General features: G+C 44.5%; 1 protein-coding gene across 3 annotated transcripts in view; it reads right to left on the bottom strand.

The window, feature by feature from the left end:
* Positions 1–14,926, bottom strand: part of ARHGAP4 (Rho GTPase activating protein 4) — a 145,769-nt gene that overhangs the window by 39,781 nt on the left and 91,062 nt on the right. For all 3 annotated transcript variants that reach the window (XM_033920717.1, XM_033920712.1, XM_033920724.1), the window contains 3 exons: positions 7,917–8,018; positions 7,269–7,463; positions 6,313–6,397 (listed from right to left, as the gene is read on the bottom strand). In XM_033920717.1, coding sequence (XP_033776608.1) covers positions 6,313–6,397; positions 7,269–7,463; positions 7,917–8,018 — 382 coding nt within the window. The remainder of the gene's footprint in view (positions 1–6,312; positions 6,398–7,268; positions 7,464–7,916; positions 8,019–14,926) is intronic.

Below are 14,926 nucleotides of genomic sequence, written 5' to 3'. Positions count from 1 at the left end.
CCCGTTTCCTTTACAAAGGGCTAGGAGTTCTTTTCGATACCTTGGGATTCAACTGCCGTTGGATATCAAATCTCTCTTCAGTTTGAATGTGGATAAGCTTTTGTTAGAGACAAAAATCTTCGACAGTGGAGAAATCTCCCCCTCTCCTTGCTAGGGCGTATCAAGCTATTCCGGATGATTATTTTTCCTAAATGGCTCTACACTGTACAAACTTTACCTTTGTATTTGTTGAATAAAGACATTGTGTGCCTTCGTAGGTTGGTTCTTTCATTCTGTTGGGGGGGAAAAAGGTAGATTCCGATAGGAATTTTTACAGGGCCCCTGGTCTCAGGGAGGCCTGAGAGTCCCGTACTTTAAATTGTATAATCTTGCCTGTTATTACAGCATTTGAGAGATTGGATTTTGAGTAGTCATCAGTTTACAGATGTAGCTCTGGAGAAAGATTCTTTTTTTCTCCCGGCACCTCAATTATTTATTGCATGCACAACGTGCTGTGGTACCTAGCTCAGTGATACAAAGTTGTTTAGTTCAGTCTCTTCGTCAAGCTTGATAACAGTTGTTATCACTTTCAGGTCAGGATTTCTTTTGTACTGCTATATTGCTGTTGGTGGGTAAATCCAGATTTTAGCCCGGGTATGGAAAATGTTGTGTTTAAATGTTGGGCCCATAAAGGACTTCAATATTTGGGTCAGGTGGTTGCGGATGATGGTACATTCTGTACCTTTCCAGACCTCCAGAATGCTTGATCCCACTGATTATTATGCATACTTGCAGGTGGCACATTATTTTGCTTCTTTGCACGTTGGGGCAATTTTTAGGAAATTCCAAACTACACTTCATTGGTTTTTCTCTGATAACTGATGGTACTGGCTCTCGGTTTCCCAATACCATAAGCCAGGGGTAGGCAATTCCGGTCCTCGAGAGCCGAAGCCAGGTCAGGTTTTCAGGATATCCACAATAAATTTGCATGAGATAGATTAGCATCTCAAGGAGGCAGTGCATGCAAATCCATCTCATACATATTCATTGTGGATATTTTGAAAACCTGACCTGGTTCTGGCTCTCGAGGACTGGAATTGCCTACCCCTGCCATAAACTATTAGAAAAAGTCCAGCCGAATAAAGCCTATCAGGTACTCTTAGATCAGTGGAGTAGAAATTTGGGTAGTCAGCTTTGGTTTACTTCCCTATCTTCTACTGTTGCAGGTATCCCCCGGCTGATTAAAAATGTGGAACTTCAAGAATGCCATTTTTGCACAGTTCATCGTGCTTATATTTCACAAAAGCAAGCGTTTCATTTTGGGGGTTTGCCTACACCTTTATGTCTTAAATGGAGGTAGTTAGGGGGTGGGCCATTAGTGTGGGCAGACTAGATGGGCCGTGGCCCTTTTCTGCCGTCATTTTCTATGTTTCTATGTTTAAATGTTAGGCAGGGGATAACTCCATTGGTCATGGATTCTGGCTTTGCCCGAGAATTCGAGCATTTTGGCAGGCAGTACACACTTATCTGCAGCCTCTACTTGGGCGCTCTCTCATCTTTCATCTGGAAAGTACGATTTTTCTTTCAGTGGAATATCTGGGGGGGGGGGTCATTTTTTGGGGAAGAAAATTTGCTTTTGATTAAAAAATCGCCTCCATGAACTTATGGGTTGGGAGGCACGTTTGGCACGTTCTTCCCGACGCCGGAGCAGAGACTTTGTTCACACTTGGACTCCATATTTGAACATTTTGCCTCCTGAGAGTCGTAGCCGGGTCTTGAATAGACTCCACCTCTGAAACTGTGCTTCTAGATGTTTCTGCTTTTCCCTGCTTCCGAGTGTTTCTGTCTCTGTGGGGGGATGGGGAGGGGGGGGGTGGGGGGTAGGGTTTTCTTTGTTGGGGGGGGGGGTCGGGTGGGTCCGGGGAGGACATAAGAGTCCAGTCCTCCGCGGGTGTTTGCTGAAAATGTTGCTATTGTAGTTGTACTTACATGGTTGCTATTGTAGTTGTACTTACTGTTGCTTAATAAAATAGATTTAAACATAAAAGTTATATTTCGGGGGTTTCAAGATTCTCCACCTTCTATTTGGTATTGGAGGAACAAATTTCATAATTTAATGTCATGGGAGTCTATATCAGCATGGTATTCTAGGAAACAGAGCAAAACCTGTCTGTCTTTCTCTTTGGTCTCCCTATCTGTTCACATTCTCTCTGCAACGGAGCCAAATTTTGAACAAATTGCAGAAGCTGTCGCTTGGCCCTTGAAAGGGGGGTATTGGGATGGGGGGTTGCTCAGGAGTTCTTTTCAAGGGTATTTATCTTGTGTATTGGAATCCAGGTCATAAGAACCAAGACCTGGGTTTTGCTTTTGTCTTCATCATTCTTTATTTGCTTGTCTGCCTTGGAAATTTTACTATGAAAATTCTGGTTGGCTGCATTTTTGATTTGAAATTTTTTTTTGCATTGAATAAACAGTTTATGAAATAAAAAAGCCACCTAAGTCGGCTCTCAGATGTCCTAATTGCCAGAATGTCCAAGTGTCAATAATCAAAACCATTTTCCTGGATTTGTAGCGAGACTTTCACTTGCTGTGCGCCCAGAGTTCCAGGGGTGTGTGTTGGGAGGCATGTTTTGGGCGTGCTTAGCACTTGGACATCTTGTAGTGATAATCAAACCTTTTCCAAGATGTCCTAGACGGAACTTATACGTTTAGAGATAGACCTGTTTTAGAAGCATCTAAGTGCCAAAAAGGTACCCAAACTGACCCCCTACACACTCCTTCACTGCTCACTAACAACCTCCCATCCCCCATAAAATCTGAATGAAAGAGTACATACCTGTCTCTAGAACAGCAGCACTTGGTATGGGAAAGCCTACATCATCACACAAGTGTCTTAAGTAACTTGGTGGATGGGCCAGTGAACCATAGAGAAAAGGACCCATGCCCATAAGGCACTCTAGCCACAACATCTATGGTGTTAAGTATGAGCCCACCAAAACTGTAGTCATGAGGGCTACTGAGGTGGTAAAGAGGTTGGTATAGTACGTTTTGTGGGAGTTTGGGAAGGCTCACCATAAATTATAAGGGGTTTATAATGAGATGTATAACTGGCACGTTTTATGTGAAGTTCACAGCAGTGCCCTCTAAAGTGCCTCACTACTCTGTTGGCATGTCTATGTGGCCAAGTCCATTAGAAGGGTGGCCCTTCCCATGTCTAAATGGTGCTGACATGGACGTTTCTAACTTGGCCTTTTTTGATGTTGAAAATGGCAAATAAAGTTAGATGTCCTGGCATTTCTAGATGTTTTGGCGGCCAAGACTACCAAGTAGGCGATTTTCCCTCCCAAAAAATTGGGAGGGGGGAACATCTAGCAGTTCAGTTTTCCAAAATGGACATTTCTGTGTTCCGACTTTGGACGTTTAGCAGAAAATATCCAAATCAGACTTAGACATCCTTTTCGAAAATGGCCCTCCAAGGCATATATGCAACAGTCATTCCAATAAAGGCATCAAAAAGCACAGCTACTTACCGTAACAGGTGTTATCCAGGGACAGCAGGCATATATTCTCACATGTGGGTGACGTCATCTACGGAGCCCCAGCGCGGACAGCTTTTCAAGCAAACTTGCTAGAAGTTTCAAGTTTGCACACTGCACCACGCATGTGCATGCCTTCTCGCCCACTAGAGGGCGCATCCCACCTCGTGGTCCTCAGTTCCATAACTAGCAAAGAAGCCATCCCCGGGGAGGCGGGCGGGTTGTGAGAATATATGCCTCCACGGCGAACAATTCCGCCATTCTGGCTTGTCGGCGGCGGAGAGCTCTGGCCTGAAAAGTAGCACAGCGATCACACGAAGCTGTCGGATGATCCGGCCCGAGACAAACAATGCACCACCGGTGAGGGTCAGTGATGGAAAGTAACCTCTCACACCGGCTGCACTTCTTAAATCCCGTAACAGGACGGGACATCAACGGAAAAGGAGGCCGGGAACGACCGATGTCCCGCGGCCACGGCTGCCGGGAGCCCCCGGAGCCCAATGAAAAGAAAAATTTTTTTTTTTTTTTTTTTTTAATTTAAAACGAACGAAAAACACAAATAAGAAAAGAGCACCGCGAATCGATCGAAAAAAACGGAACGCGGCAGCAGAAAGGCAATGCAAAATTGGAGCTCAAATCCACAGGGCTTTCTGGCTCCGCGGAAAAAATTGAACTGAGGACCACGAGGTGGGATGCGCCCTCTAGTGGGCGAGAAGGCATGCACATGCGTGGTGCAGTGTGCAAACTTGAAACTTCTAGCAAGTTTGCTTGAAAAGCTGTCCGCGCTGGGGCTCCGTAGATGACGTCACCCACATGTGAGAATATCATGCCTGCTTGTCCTGGGATAATCTAACTTATCAGTTATTTTTTTTATTACTGCTGACCTCTAGTGATCAGCTGAAAAATTGCATAAATTCATTATGTAACCAGCATTTTTCTTATTTACTGAAATCATTTGATTAGATCACTATTTACATTGTTGTACACCATAATATGGTGATCCTGATGCTATTTTTAGACTACTTTCAGCTTTGTGCAATTAATTCCTGCGGCATTTTTTGGCAAAGCTACTATTTTATGACAGACCTGCATTAGTCCATGCTTTAATTTATAAAGTCCTACCATCTGTCAAGTTGCTCCGTTCCAGGGAGACTTTTTGTACAGGCCTGATTTTGACCTCATAGCACTAAGCAATGTGAAATTGTGACTGGATCCATTAAAAGTAGTGCTTCAGGTCCCATAATGCATCAGAAGGAATACATCAGAAATCCAAGACTAACCTAAAATCTCCCTCCTGGTAACTTGGCAGTTTTGAGCAAATGCCCTACAGACAGCATCCTTACATGAAACCCCCCCTTTTTTTTTTTTTTTTTTACAAAAGCATGGAAGAGGTTTTTAGTGCCAGCTAGTGCACTGTATGCTTTGTGCTGCTCCAACGCTCATAAGAACTCTATCACCATCAGAGCAGCACAGAGCATTCAGCTCGTTGGCCGGTGCTAAAAACCTCTTCTGCGCTTTTGTAAAAGTGGGGGTTGGGAGGAGTTTGCTTTTAGTACACTTTCTTTTCAAGCAGCCACAGTTTAGAATAATTTACCATCACCAATAAGACTGATTCATCATTTGGGAATTTTCAGAAAGGGAGTGAAGACTTTTTTTAAATAAGTTTGTATTATCCTGAATTTAATTTGATGTTGTTATTATAGGCTGATGTCTGTTTATTTAGGATATTTATTTCTTTTAGAAATTTTGTTATTTCCTTGGTATTTGTCCAGAGGTTTCATTTGTTATCTACAAAGAATCTAAATAAAGTGGTTGTGAAATATATGAATTAAGATAAGAAAAGATACATAAAGGGTATATTTTTGATTGAATGCTAAAGGAAAGGGTGGGTGGGAAGGGAATACATTTATTTATTTGATGTTATACTAGAAAGAAATTCAAGTGATGTATTTAATTTTAAATGTTTTATTATTTGTACACTTGTTGTAAGATTAAAAAATGAATAAAGAATTTTTTAAAAAATGGTTTATTTTTAGCAATAAAACTTAAAACAAAACATGAAAGTGTAAATTTTAGAATAGATTTACTTTTATAGCAGTATTTCAACAGCTGAGAAACAAAGTAATGTCCACCGGAGGCAGGGAAGGGAGAAGATATGGGGGCCAAGAAAGGGAGGTACGAGGGTAATACAACCAAGACAAGGAGAAGACAGGGAGTAGGGAAAGGAGATGGGAGGAGAAAAGGTATAAGTTGGTGTTTCTTGAATCAGTTCTTCACTCCATTCTCCCTTCTCACCCTTTATCAGTGCTTTAGCCAGTCTTGTTTCCAGGATGTCCACAATGAGTATGCATAACTTCCACTGCCTACAAATCTATCTCATTCATAATAATCATTGTGGACATCCTGAAAACCTGAGTTGCTCGGGGGTTCTCCAGGACCATCCTGAGAATAGGGAGTTTGAGTCAAGGAAGAGTGGATGAAAGAGTACTTTCAGGGACTATGGGAAGGGGTAGGAGAAAGGGAAGGGAGAGATTATTAGAGAGATGCCACTCCAGACTTCAACCTTCACCCCCCCAATCCCCCTCCCCCAATTTTCCCCATTCACAAAATTTACTTTCTCTCCCAATACATCTCCTTTCTATTAGAGACAACCCTATTTCTTTCAGAAAACAGCTGGAGCTGAGGGTGGCACAGTCAGTACAAAGGGAGACTTTAACTATATGATGACAAAGATATCTTATGAGGTTAATTCTGAGGCAACCCCTAATCTCTGTCCCCTGTTCACTAGGCCACTCACCCTTCTTAATAGCCTCTTTCAGCTGTTCATGCTTGGCTTCTAGTTTGGAGATAAGGCTCCGGCCATTCAGATATTCCTGAAATTTCTGAACAAATGAAAAAGTCAGTAAGGACCTCATGAAGGCTATGACCCCACCCCAGCACCAATCTCATTACACCTTCTACTCACCTAATAAAAGCCATGTTCCCACTACCACCACTGTAGCACTAATCACATTGCACCTTACATTGATCTCATGAGGGCCAAGTCCCTCCCCTCCCTCATAGCACTAATCAAGGTGCACCTTCCATTTATTTCATGAACAATTCTATTGTGTCTTTCAGGTCATCCATTCATCCACATGCTTCTCCTAATAACCTTCCTACCATTAATATTCATCTATTTGTTCATTCATTCTTCCATCCCTCTATTCCATTCGTTTCCTCACACACCAGGCCATTCCTGCACCCCAGTTTACACAGTACACTTTCCCCTCCCAATTCGCGGTTTTAGGACTCGCAATTTCGATTGTTTATGATTTCCTAAAACCGGAATCACCCCCACTTCCCTCCTGCCTCCTGTACCTTACCTGGTGGTCTAGTGGTCTTTCGGGTCAGGAGCGATCTTCCTATGCTCCTGCCCCATGCAGATCACTCATCCAAAATGGCTGCCGTGAGTTCCCGTCGTAGAAGTAACTGCATGGGGCAGGAGCAAAGGAAGATCGCTCCTGCCCTGAAAGACTGCTAGACCACCAGGTTAGGTCTAGAATGCCAGGGGGAAGGCGGGAGGAAGGTGGGGTGGGTGGCCCAAAATTTATTTGTGAATTTTCAATAGTCACGGGCCGGCTCTACCCCTAACCCCCGCGAATATTGAGGGAGAAGTGCATACTGGTCTCCACGTGTGTCCAATATGGCGCTTACCACATCAACTGAGGAACATCTAAGCCCATCCTTTCTTCCCCCCATCCTCTCCTTTACCATCAAGTAAAAGCTCTCTGTTTCCTGCTGGTTGGATCGGCGCTTGGCAATGCTCTGCTTGCTACCCGGATCAGATCCTGAGGACTTGAGTGATTCTGTAGACTGGCTGGATTGAAAGGCTTCCAAGACATCCCAGTCATCTGCTGTCATGAGGTCCAGGAGAGGCTGTAGGGTGGCCTTCAGTGTCTTGTTCACCTGAGAATAGGGAAAGAAATAATAGGGATCAGAATACCCATATGTACAATCCACACCTCAAACTGCCTGCCAACCAACTGCTGAAACATTATAAACTACATCAGAAAGCAGATTCTCTCCTTCCACCAGTTACATGAACTATGATTCATTCCCACCCCAATTTCTTGCCCTTCACAGAATTGTGGTAACAGCAATCTAAACAAGAGGCCATATTATAAAAATAATAAACAAAATTCCCCCTCCCCCCACCCATTTCTCTAGAACCAATCCATTTGGATCCCAAATCAGCCAGAGATTTCAAGGTCTCCCACCCAGTTTGCACTGTCTTACTCTGGCCGGTTGCACCCTGCTAAGATTTTGAGAAGGGCACAGGAGGCATCAGAGCCTCAGTGCCAGAGTGTCTCCTGTTCCTTGTCCTCCACCCTCCAGAAAGCAAGAGGAGCCCTGCAGTACCTCTTCTGTCTCAATATTCACAGTGGAAAGCCTGGATTGGATCTGTTGGAATCGGGCAACCAGCTCATTACGCAAGGTGGACTCCACTCTCACGTCACACACCTGACAGACAAGCCAAGAAGACAAAGCAAAAAGGTTTTACATATAATATTTGATACTAAAATATATAATCTCTGTAACCCACTGAGACTGTCATATTTTCCTGTTAGAGATTTAGGGTTGGAGTTCCCAAAACTAGCACAAAACCAATTTCTTTTTAGATCCGCAATTCAAGTCACTAGGCCTCGAACGTGAGTCGATGGCACCTAACAACAACAGCAATTCTCAACAAGGGCTACCATTAAGAAGAGTTACTTTACCACTAACCGTGCTATTTTAGCACAGGATCCAATTTAGGCAATGAGATCTAGGGAGTAACATTCAGCTTGCGGTGGTCAGCAGTTTTTAAGTCACTGACACCGCAAGCAGAATTAATCCATATTCAGTGCCAGGCCATGTCACCCAGAAATTAACTGGAAACTGTCCAATACTGTTAACTCAGCAGATAAAATTAAGGCAGCCTCTTAACAAAACAGCCAAAGTTATACATTTAGAAAAAAGGTGCAGAGGTCAGGCAAAACCATATGGGGCTCATAATCGAAAGAGAAAAACATCCAAAAACTGGCCTAAGTCGTCACTTGGACAAACATTGTTGAAATACATCCAAGTGCCGATAATAAAAACGGGTTTTGGACATATTTCTAAACGACCTAGGCCTTCATAGTGCCGCTGAACGACCAAAGTGTCGAGGGCGGGAGTTGGGCAGGACGTGGGCCGGCTTAGACTTAGTCATACAGCATGTATAACCGTACAGTCCAGAATCGACGGAACTTGGACGTTGTGACTTAGACCATCTAAAACATGATCTAAGTCACATAAACCCACCTAAAGTCACCAGATAAGCACTGCAAACACATAAAACAGACCCCCACACACTACCCCAGTGATCACCAACCCCTCACCCCCCACCCCCATAAAAATATTAATCACACCTTTAAAATTCAGCCTCCAGACCATCATCACCTGGCAGCCTGGCATAGGAAAGCCTAGTCGTCCAGCACAGAGGCAGTTTAAGCCGTCTTGAGGGTGGGTTAGGGACCCATGGAGAGGAGGACCCATGCCCATAAGCCCCTGTAATTACTGCATTGATACTGAAACATGTGCACTCCCCTATACACCCCCAAAACCCTTTTTTACTGGCATATAAGTGTTTCCTGCAGCCATAAGGGCTATTGGGGTGGTAGATAAGTGGGTCTAGGGGATTCTGGATGTGGTCTGGGGGGCTCACTATGACCTATAAGGGAGCTGTAGTGAGGAGAAGACATTGCACCCTTTTTGTGAAGTTCACAGCAGTTCCCTGTAAGGTACCCCACTATTTAGGTGCCATGTCTGGGTGTTCAGTCCATCACTTTGCAGACCCCTCCCACGCCCAACAGGACTTGCTCTAGGCATTTTTGAATTGGATGAAAAGTTGGATGAAAATGTGGTATAAAGATGGACGATTTAGCGACTTGGATGATCATATCGGCAGGACATATAGTTAGACGATTTTCCAAACAAAAACTTTGGATGTATTTTTCAAAAATGTGTCCTAAGATGTTTTTTTACTTTGGACAACTTGCGACTTAGATGAAAACGGACTTAGACATCCCTTTCGATTATGCCCCTCTATGTGTTTAGCAGCAAAATTCAGCTGCAGGTAAATTGCAGGCATAACGGTAGATGAATAAGAAATACATTTAAAATTATATGTGACTTCTCAGTGGCATCACTAATATGCTTACTTCACTGAAAATACGTGTAACTTTAAACTTGATTTGTATCCATTTAAAGCTATACGTCCTTCCCACTGTTGAAAACTGATCTTATTAAGGGCCTATTTTACAAAGCCGCACTAGCAGCTGCAGCGCAGTAACGGCCCCAAAGCCCATAGAGATTTAAAGGGCTTTGGGGCTGTTGCCGCGCGGCTTTGTAAAACAGGCCCTACGAGCTGGGAGGTTTCTGCACTCAATTAGCACCTGTTGCCCCAGTATAAAGTGGATGATGATTTAATTGTATCATGTTTATTACATTAGGGATTTTTATCCTCAATTTTTGCAATATCATGTCTTATAGCATATACTGTACATTACAGAAGCCCCCTTCCAGACAGCCGAAGACCCCATGAGAGAGAGGTGCATCGAGGAGCAAGTCAGGGAGCTCGAGAAGTTCATCGAGGATGCCTACAGGAAAGTGGAAGAACAGGTGCACGGAAATGATGAAGACACACAGAGCAGAAGACAAGAAACTTCTGACATCAAGGTAGAGGATACCCACGGAAGAACCTTGCTGGAAGAAAAGAAGAACACCAAGGACACAGACCTGCGACCGAAACATAGGCTGAAAGAAGGGAAATCTGCAATCCTGGTGGGAGACTCAATCCTGAGGCACGTCGACAGTCACATAGCAGAAGGGAGAGAGGATCAGCTAGTGACCTGTCTCCCAGGAGCAAGAACGAAGGACATCGTTGACAAGATTGAAAGAATCCTGGTGGGGGCAGAGACGGAAGAAACAGCAGTGATAGTCCACGTCGGAACGAATGATGTCACCAGGAGAGACTACAGCAAGAATGCACTGACTGAACAGTTCAAGATCTTAGGAAGGAAACTGAAGATGAGGACCCAGAGGATAGCCTTCTCAGAGATCCTGCCAGTGCCGAGGGCAGAAACGAAGAGGCAGACGGAGCTACAATCAATTAATGCATGGATGAGAAGATGGTGTGAGGAAGAGGGTTTTCTCTTCATAAGGAACTGGACAACATTCTGGGGAAAGAACAAGCTTTTCAAAAAGGATGGTCTACACCTGAGCAAGGCGGGAACTAGACAACTAGCAAATAACGTCAGAAGAGCGATAGAACAAGCTTTAAACTAAGTAGAAGGGGAAAGCCGACAGTCGACCTGGTATCGACGGTTCGGGAAACAGTATCCAGTGAAGGTACTGAGGGGAAGATTGCGGGGAAGACACAAGTGGCAAGCAACTGACTATGAACATTCAAGGGAGTCAGACGAAGTGAGAGGGGGACAGGATGAACATACTACAAGGGGAAGTCAAAATGGGACTGGATAATGAGAAGGAACAAGAGGAGGACAATAGGAACACGACAAAAGGGGAAGGCAATAGGAATCTACCACAAAGAGAAGACAAAAGAGACAATACTCAGGAGTTGACAGGTCAGGAAGGGGACAGAATGAAGAATGGAATGCAAGGGAAAATAGCAAGGAAGGGAAAATGCCAGGACTTGAACTGCATGTATACTAATGCAAGGAGCCTGAAGAACAAAATGGGGGAGCTAGAAGTCATGGCCAATAAGGAGAGACTAGACATCATAGGGATCACGGAAACTTGGTGGAACGAGGAAAACAAATGGGACATAGTACTGCCAGGATACAAACTCTACCGAAAAGACAGGACTTACCAGAAAGGAGGAGGAATAGCACTATACATAAGGGACACCATTTACTCATCCACTCTGGACACATCAGCAACAAATGCCCAACTGGAGTCATTGTGGGTCAAAGTACCAGGAAGCAACGGATCCGAGATAAAGATGGGACTGTTCTACCGTCCACCTGGGCAAACCGAAGCCGAGGATACAGAAATGGTAGCCGAGCTGAGAAGGGAATGCAAAAACCCAAACACCATAGTTATGGGAGATTTCAACTACCCTGGGATAGACTGGTGTCTTGGAAATTCAAAATGTGCAAGGGAAACGGAGTTCCTGGAAGCTGTTCAGGACAGCTTCATGGAACAACTTGTCGAGGCACCAACGAGAGGATCAGTGATTCTGGATCTGATCCTCAATGGGCTGAAAGGACCAGCAAAGGGAGTGGAGGTCGTGGGACCACTAGGAACCAGTGACCACAACATGATTCAGTTCAAAGTGCAAATAGGATTACCTAAGGGAAAGAGAACCAAGGCAACAACGTTTAACTTCAAGAAAGGGAACTATGATGCCATGAGACAAATGGTGAGAAAGAAGCTCAGAAACAGCTCCAAGGAAACACGGACTGTGGAGCAAGCCTGGTCCCTATTCAAGGACACAATAAACAAGGCGCAAAACCTATATATACCAAGATTTAGGAAAGGGTCCAAAAAGAATCAGACGAAGGACCCTGCATGGATAACCAGTGAAGTAAAGAAAGTGATAGGAGACAAGAAAAAATCATTTCGGAAGTGGAAAAAAGACAAAACCGAAGGAAATTGGAGAGAGCACAGGCAGTATCAAAAACAATGTCACCGAGTAGTCAGGAAAGCCAAGAAAGAGTATGAGGAGAGACTGGCAAACGAAGCAAGAAATTTCAAACCATTTTTCCGATATGTGAAAGGGAAACAGCCAGCGAGGGAGGAGGTGGGACCCCTGGATGAGGGTGACCGGAAGGGAGTGGTGAAAGAGGAAAAAGAGGTGGCCGGTAGGCTAAACGAGTTCTTCTCGTCGGTCTTTACAATAGAAGACACGTCCAGTGTGCCAGAACCAGAAAAAATCTTCAGGGGAGATCAAGAGGGGAAATTATCATGCATGGAGGTAAGCCTCGAAGACGTTCTCAGGCAGATAGATAGATTAAAAACTGACAAAGCTCCGGGACCAGACGGGATCCACCCGAGAATACTGAAAGAGCTCAGAGATGAAACAGCAGAGTTACTGCGGCATATTTGCAACCTGTCCTTGAGAACAGGGGTAATCCCGGAGGACTGGAAGATAGCGAATATTACACCGATCTTCAAGAAAGGATCGAGAGGCGACCCGGGAAACTACAGACCGGTGAGCTTAACCTCTGTTCCGGGAAAGATGGCCGAATCACTGATCAGGGAAGGTATCAATGAGCATATAGAAAAAAATAATCTGATGAGATCAAGCCAGCATGGTTTCTGTAAAGGCCGATCATGCCAGACGAATCTACTGAATTTCTTTGAGGGGATAAGTAAACAATTGGACCAAGGTGACCCCGTAGACATCGTATATCTAGATTTCCAAAAAACCTTCGACAAGGTGCCCCATGAATGCCTACTGAAGAAACTGTGGAGTCACGGGGTGGAAGGGGACGTGCACAGATGGATCAAAAATTGACTGGCGGACAGGAAGCAGAGGGTAGGAGTAAAGGGGCACTACTCTGACTGGATAGGGGTCACAAGTGGTGTTCCGCAGGGGTCAGTGCTGGGACCACTGTTGTTCAATATATTTATTAATGATCTAGAAACGGGGACAAAGTGCGAAGTTATCAAGTTCGCGGATGACACAAAACTCTCCAGAACGGTCAGAACTGTTGAGGAATGCAAAGACCTGCAGAGCGACCTGAACAAACTGAGTGAGTGGGCAAAAAAATGGCAGATGAGCTTCAATGTGGAGAAATGTAAGGTCTTGCACATAGGGAAGGGGAACTCCAGGTACAGCTATACAATGGGAGGGAGGGTACTCGGGGAAGGCAACCAAGAAAAAGATCTGGGGGTATTGGTGGATAACACAATGAAGCCGGAGGCGCAATGTGCAGCGGCCTCAAAAAAAGCGAGCAGAATGCTGGGCATTATCAAAAAGGGTATCACTACCAGAACGAAGGAAGTTATCCTGCCACTGTATCGAGCAATGGTGCGCCCACATCTGGAATACTGCGTCCAATACTGGTCGCCATACCTCAAGAAGGACATGGCAATACTCGAGAGGGTCCAGAGGAGAGCAACGAGGATGATAAAGGGTATGGAGAACCTCTCATATGCCGAACGGTTAGACAGGCTGGGGCTCTTTACCCTGGAAAAGCGGAGACTGAGAGGGGACATGATACAGACTTATAAAATCATGAAAGGCATAGAGAAGGTGGAGAGGGACAGATTCTTTAGACTAGCAGGGGCAACTAAAACAAGAGGTCACTCAGAAAAACTGAGAGGAGACAGATTCAAAACGAATGCAAGAAAGTTCTTCTTCACTCAACGGGTGGTAGACACCTGGAACGCGCTTCCCGGAGAGGTGATAAGCCAGAGTACAATTCTGGGGTTCAAAAAGGGACTGGATGACTTCCTGGAAGCGAAGGGAATAACGGGGTACAGATAGAGGTTTACCTCACAAGACACTGAGCAAATAGGGTATGGACTTTTTAGGTAAGGTAGGGAACATTTTCAGGTCATGGACCTGGAGGGCCGCCGCGGGAGCGGACTGCCGGGCGCGACCCGGTCTGACCCGGCAGAGGCAATGCTTATGTTCTTATGTTCTTATGTATAATCTGCCGTCTCCTGACCTAGGTCAAGAAAGAGCAAAATGCACACATGACATGAAATCAAATATAAACTAAACTAAAACTTAAGTTTATAGACCATGTCTTCTCCATGCAAATAGAACTCGACTCGTTTTACAGTAAGATTAATAATAATAAAGAAAAAAAAGGAAGAAACGAACTTCTGATAACCAGCCAACATGGTTTCTGCAAGGGGAGATCGTGCCTAATGAACTTATTGCACTTCTTCGAAGGAATTAACAAACGAATGAACAGAGGAGACCCCATAGACATCATATACCTAGACTTCCAAAGAGCCTTTGACAAGCTACCCTATGAACGCCTACTTCGTAAACTGAAGAACCATGGGGTGAAAGGAGACATACATAGATGGATCAGAAATTGGTTGGTGGGTAGGAAACAGAGGGTAGGAGTGAAGGGCCACTACTCGGACTGGAGAAGGGTCACGAGTGGTGTTCCGCAGGGCTCAGTGCTTGGACCACTGCTATTTAATATATTTATAAATGATCTAGAAACAGGGACAAAGTGCGAGATAATAAAATTCTCAGATGACACCGAACTATTTAGTGCAGCTCGGACTAAAGAGGACTGCGAAGAATTACAAAGAGACTTGAACAAACTAGGGGAATGGGCGACGAGATGGCAGATGAAGTTCAACGTTGAGAAATGTAAAGTACTACATGTGGGAAGCAGGAACCCGAGGTACAGTTA

This window comes from Geotrypetes seraphini, chromosome 1 (genome assembly GCF_902459505.1).
Source record: "Geotrypetes seraphini chromosome 1, aGeoSer1.1, whole genome shotgun sequence".
Classification (NCBI taxonomy): Eukaryota; Metazoa; Chordata; class Amphibia; order Gymnophiona; family Dermophiidae; genus Geotrypetes; species Geotrypetes seraphini.
Note: the sequence above shows the minus strand (reverse complement) of the source record. Positions and strands in the feature narration are given on the sequence as shown.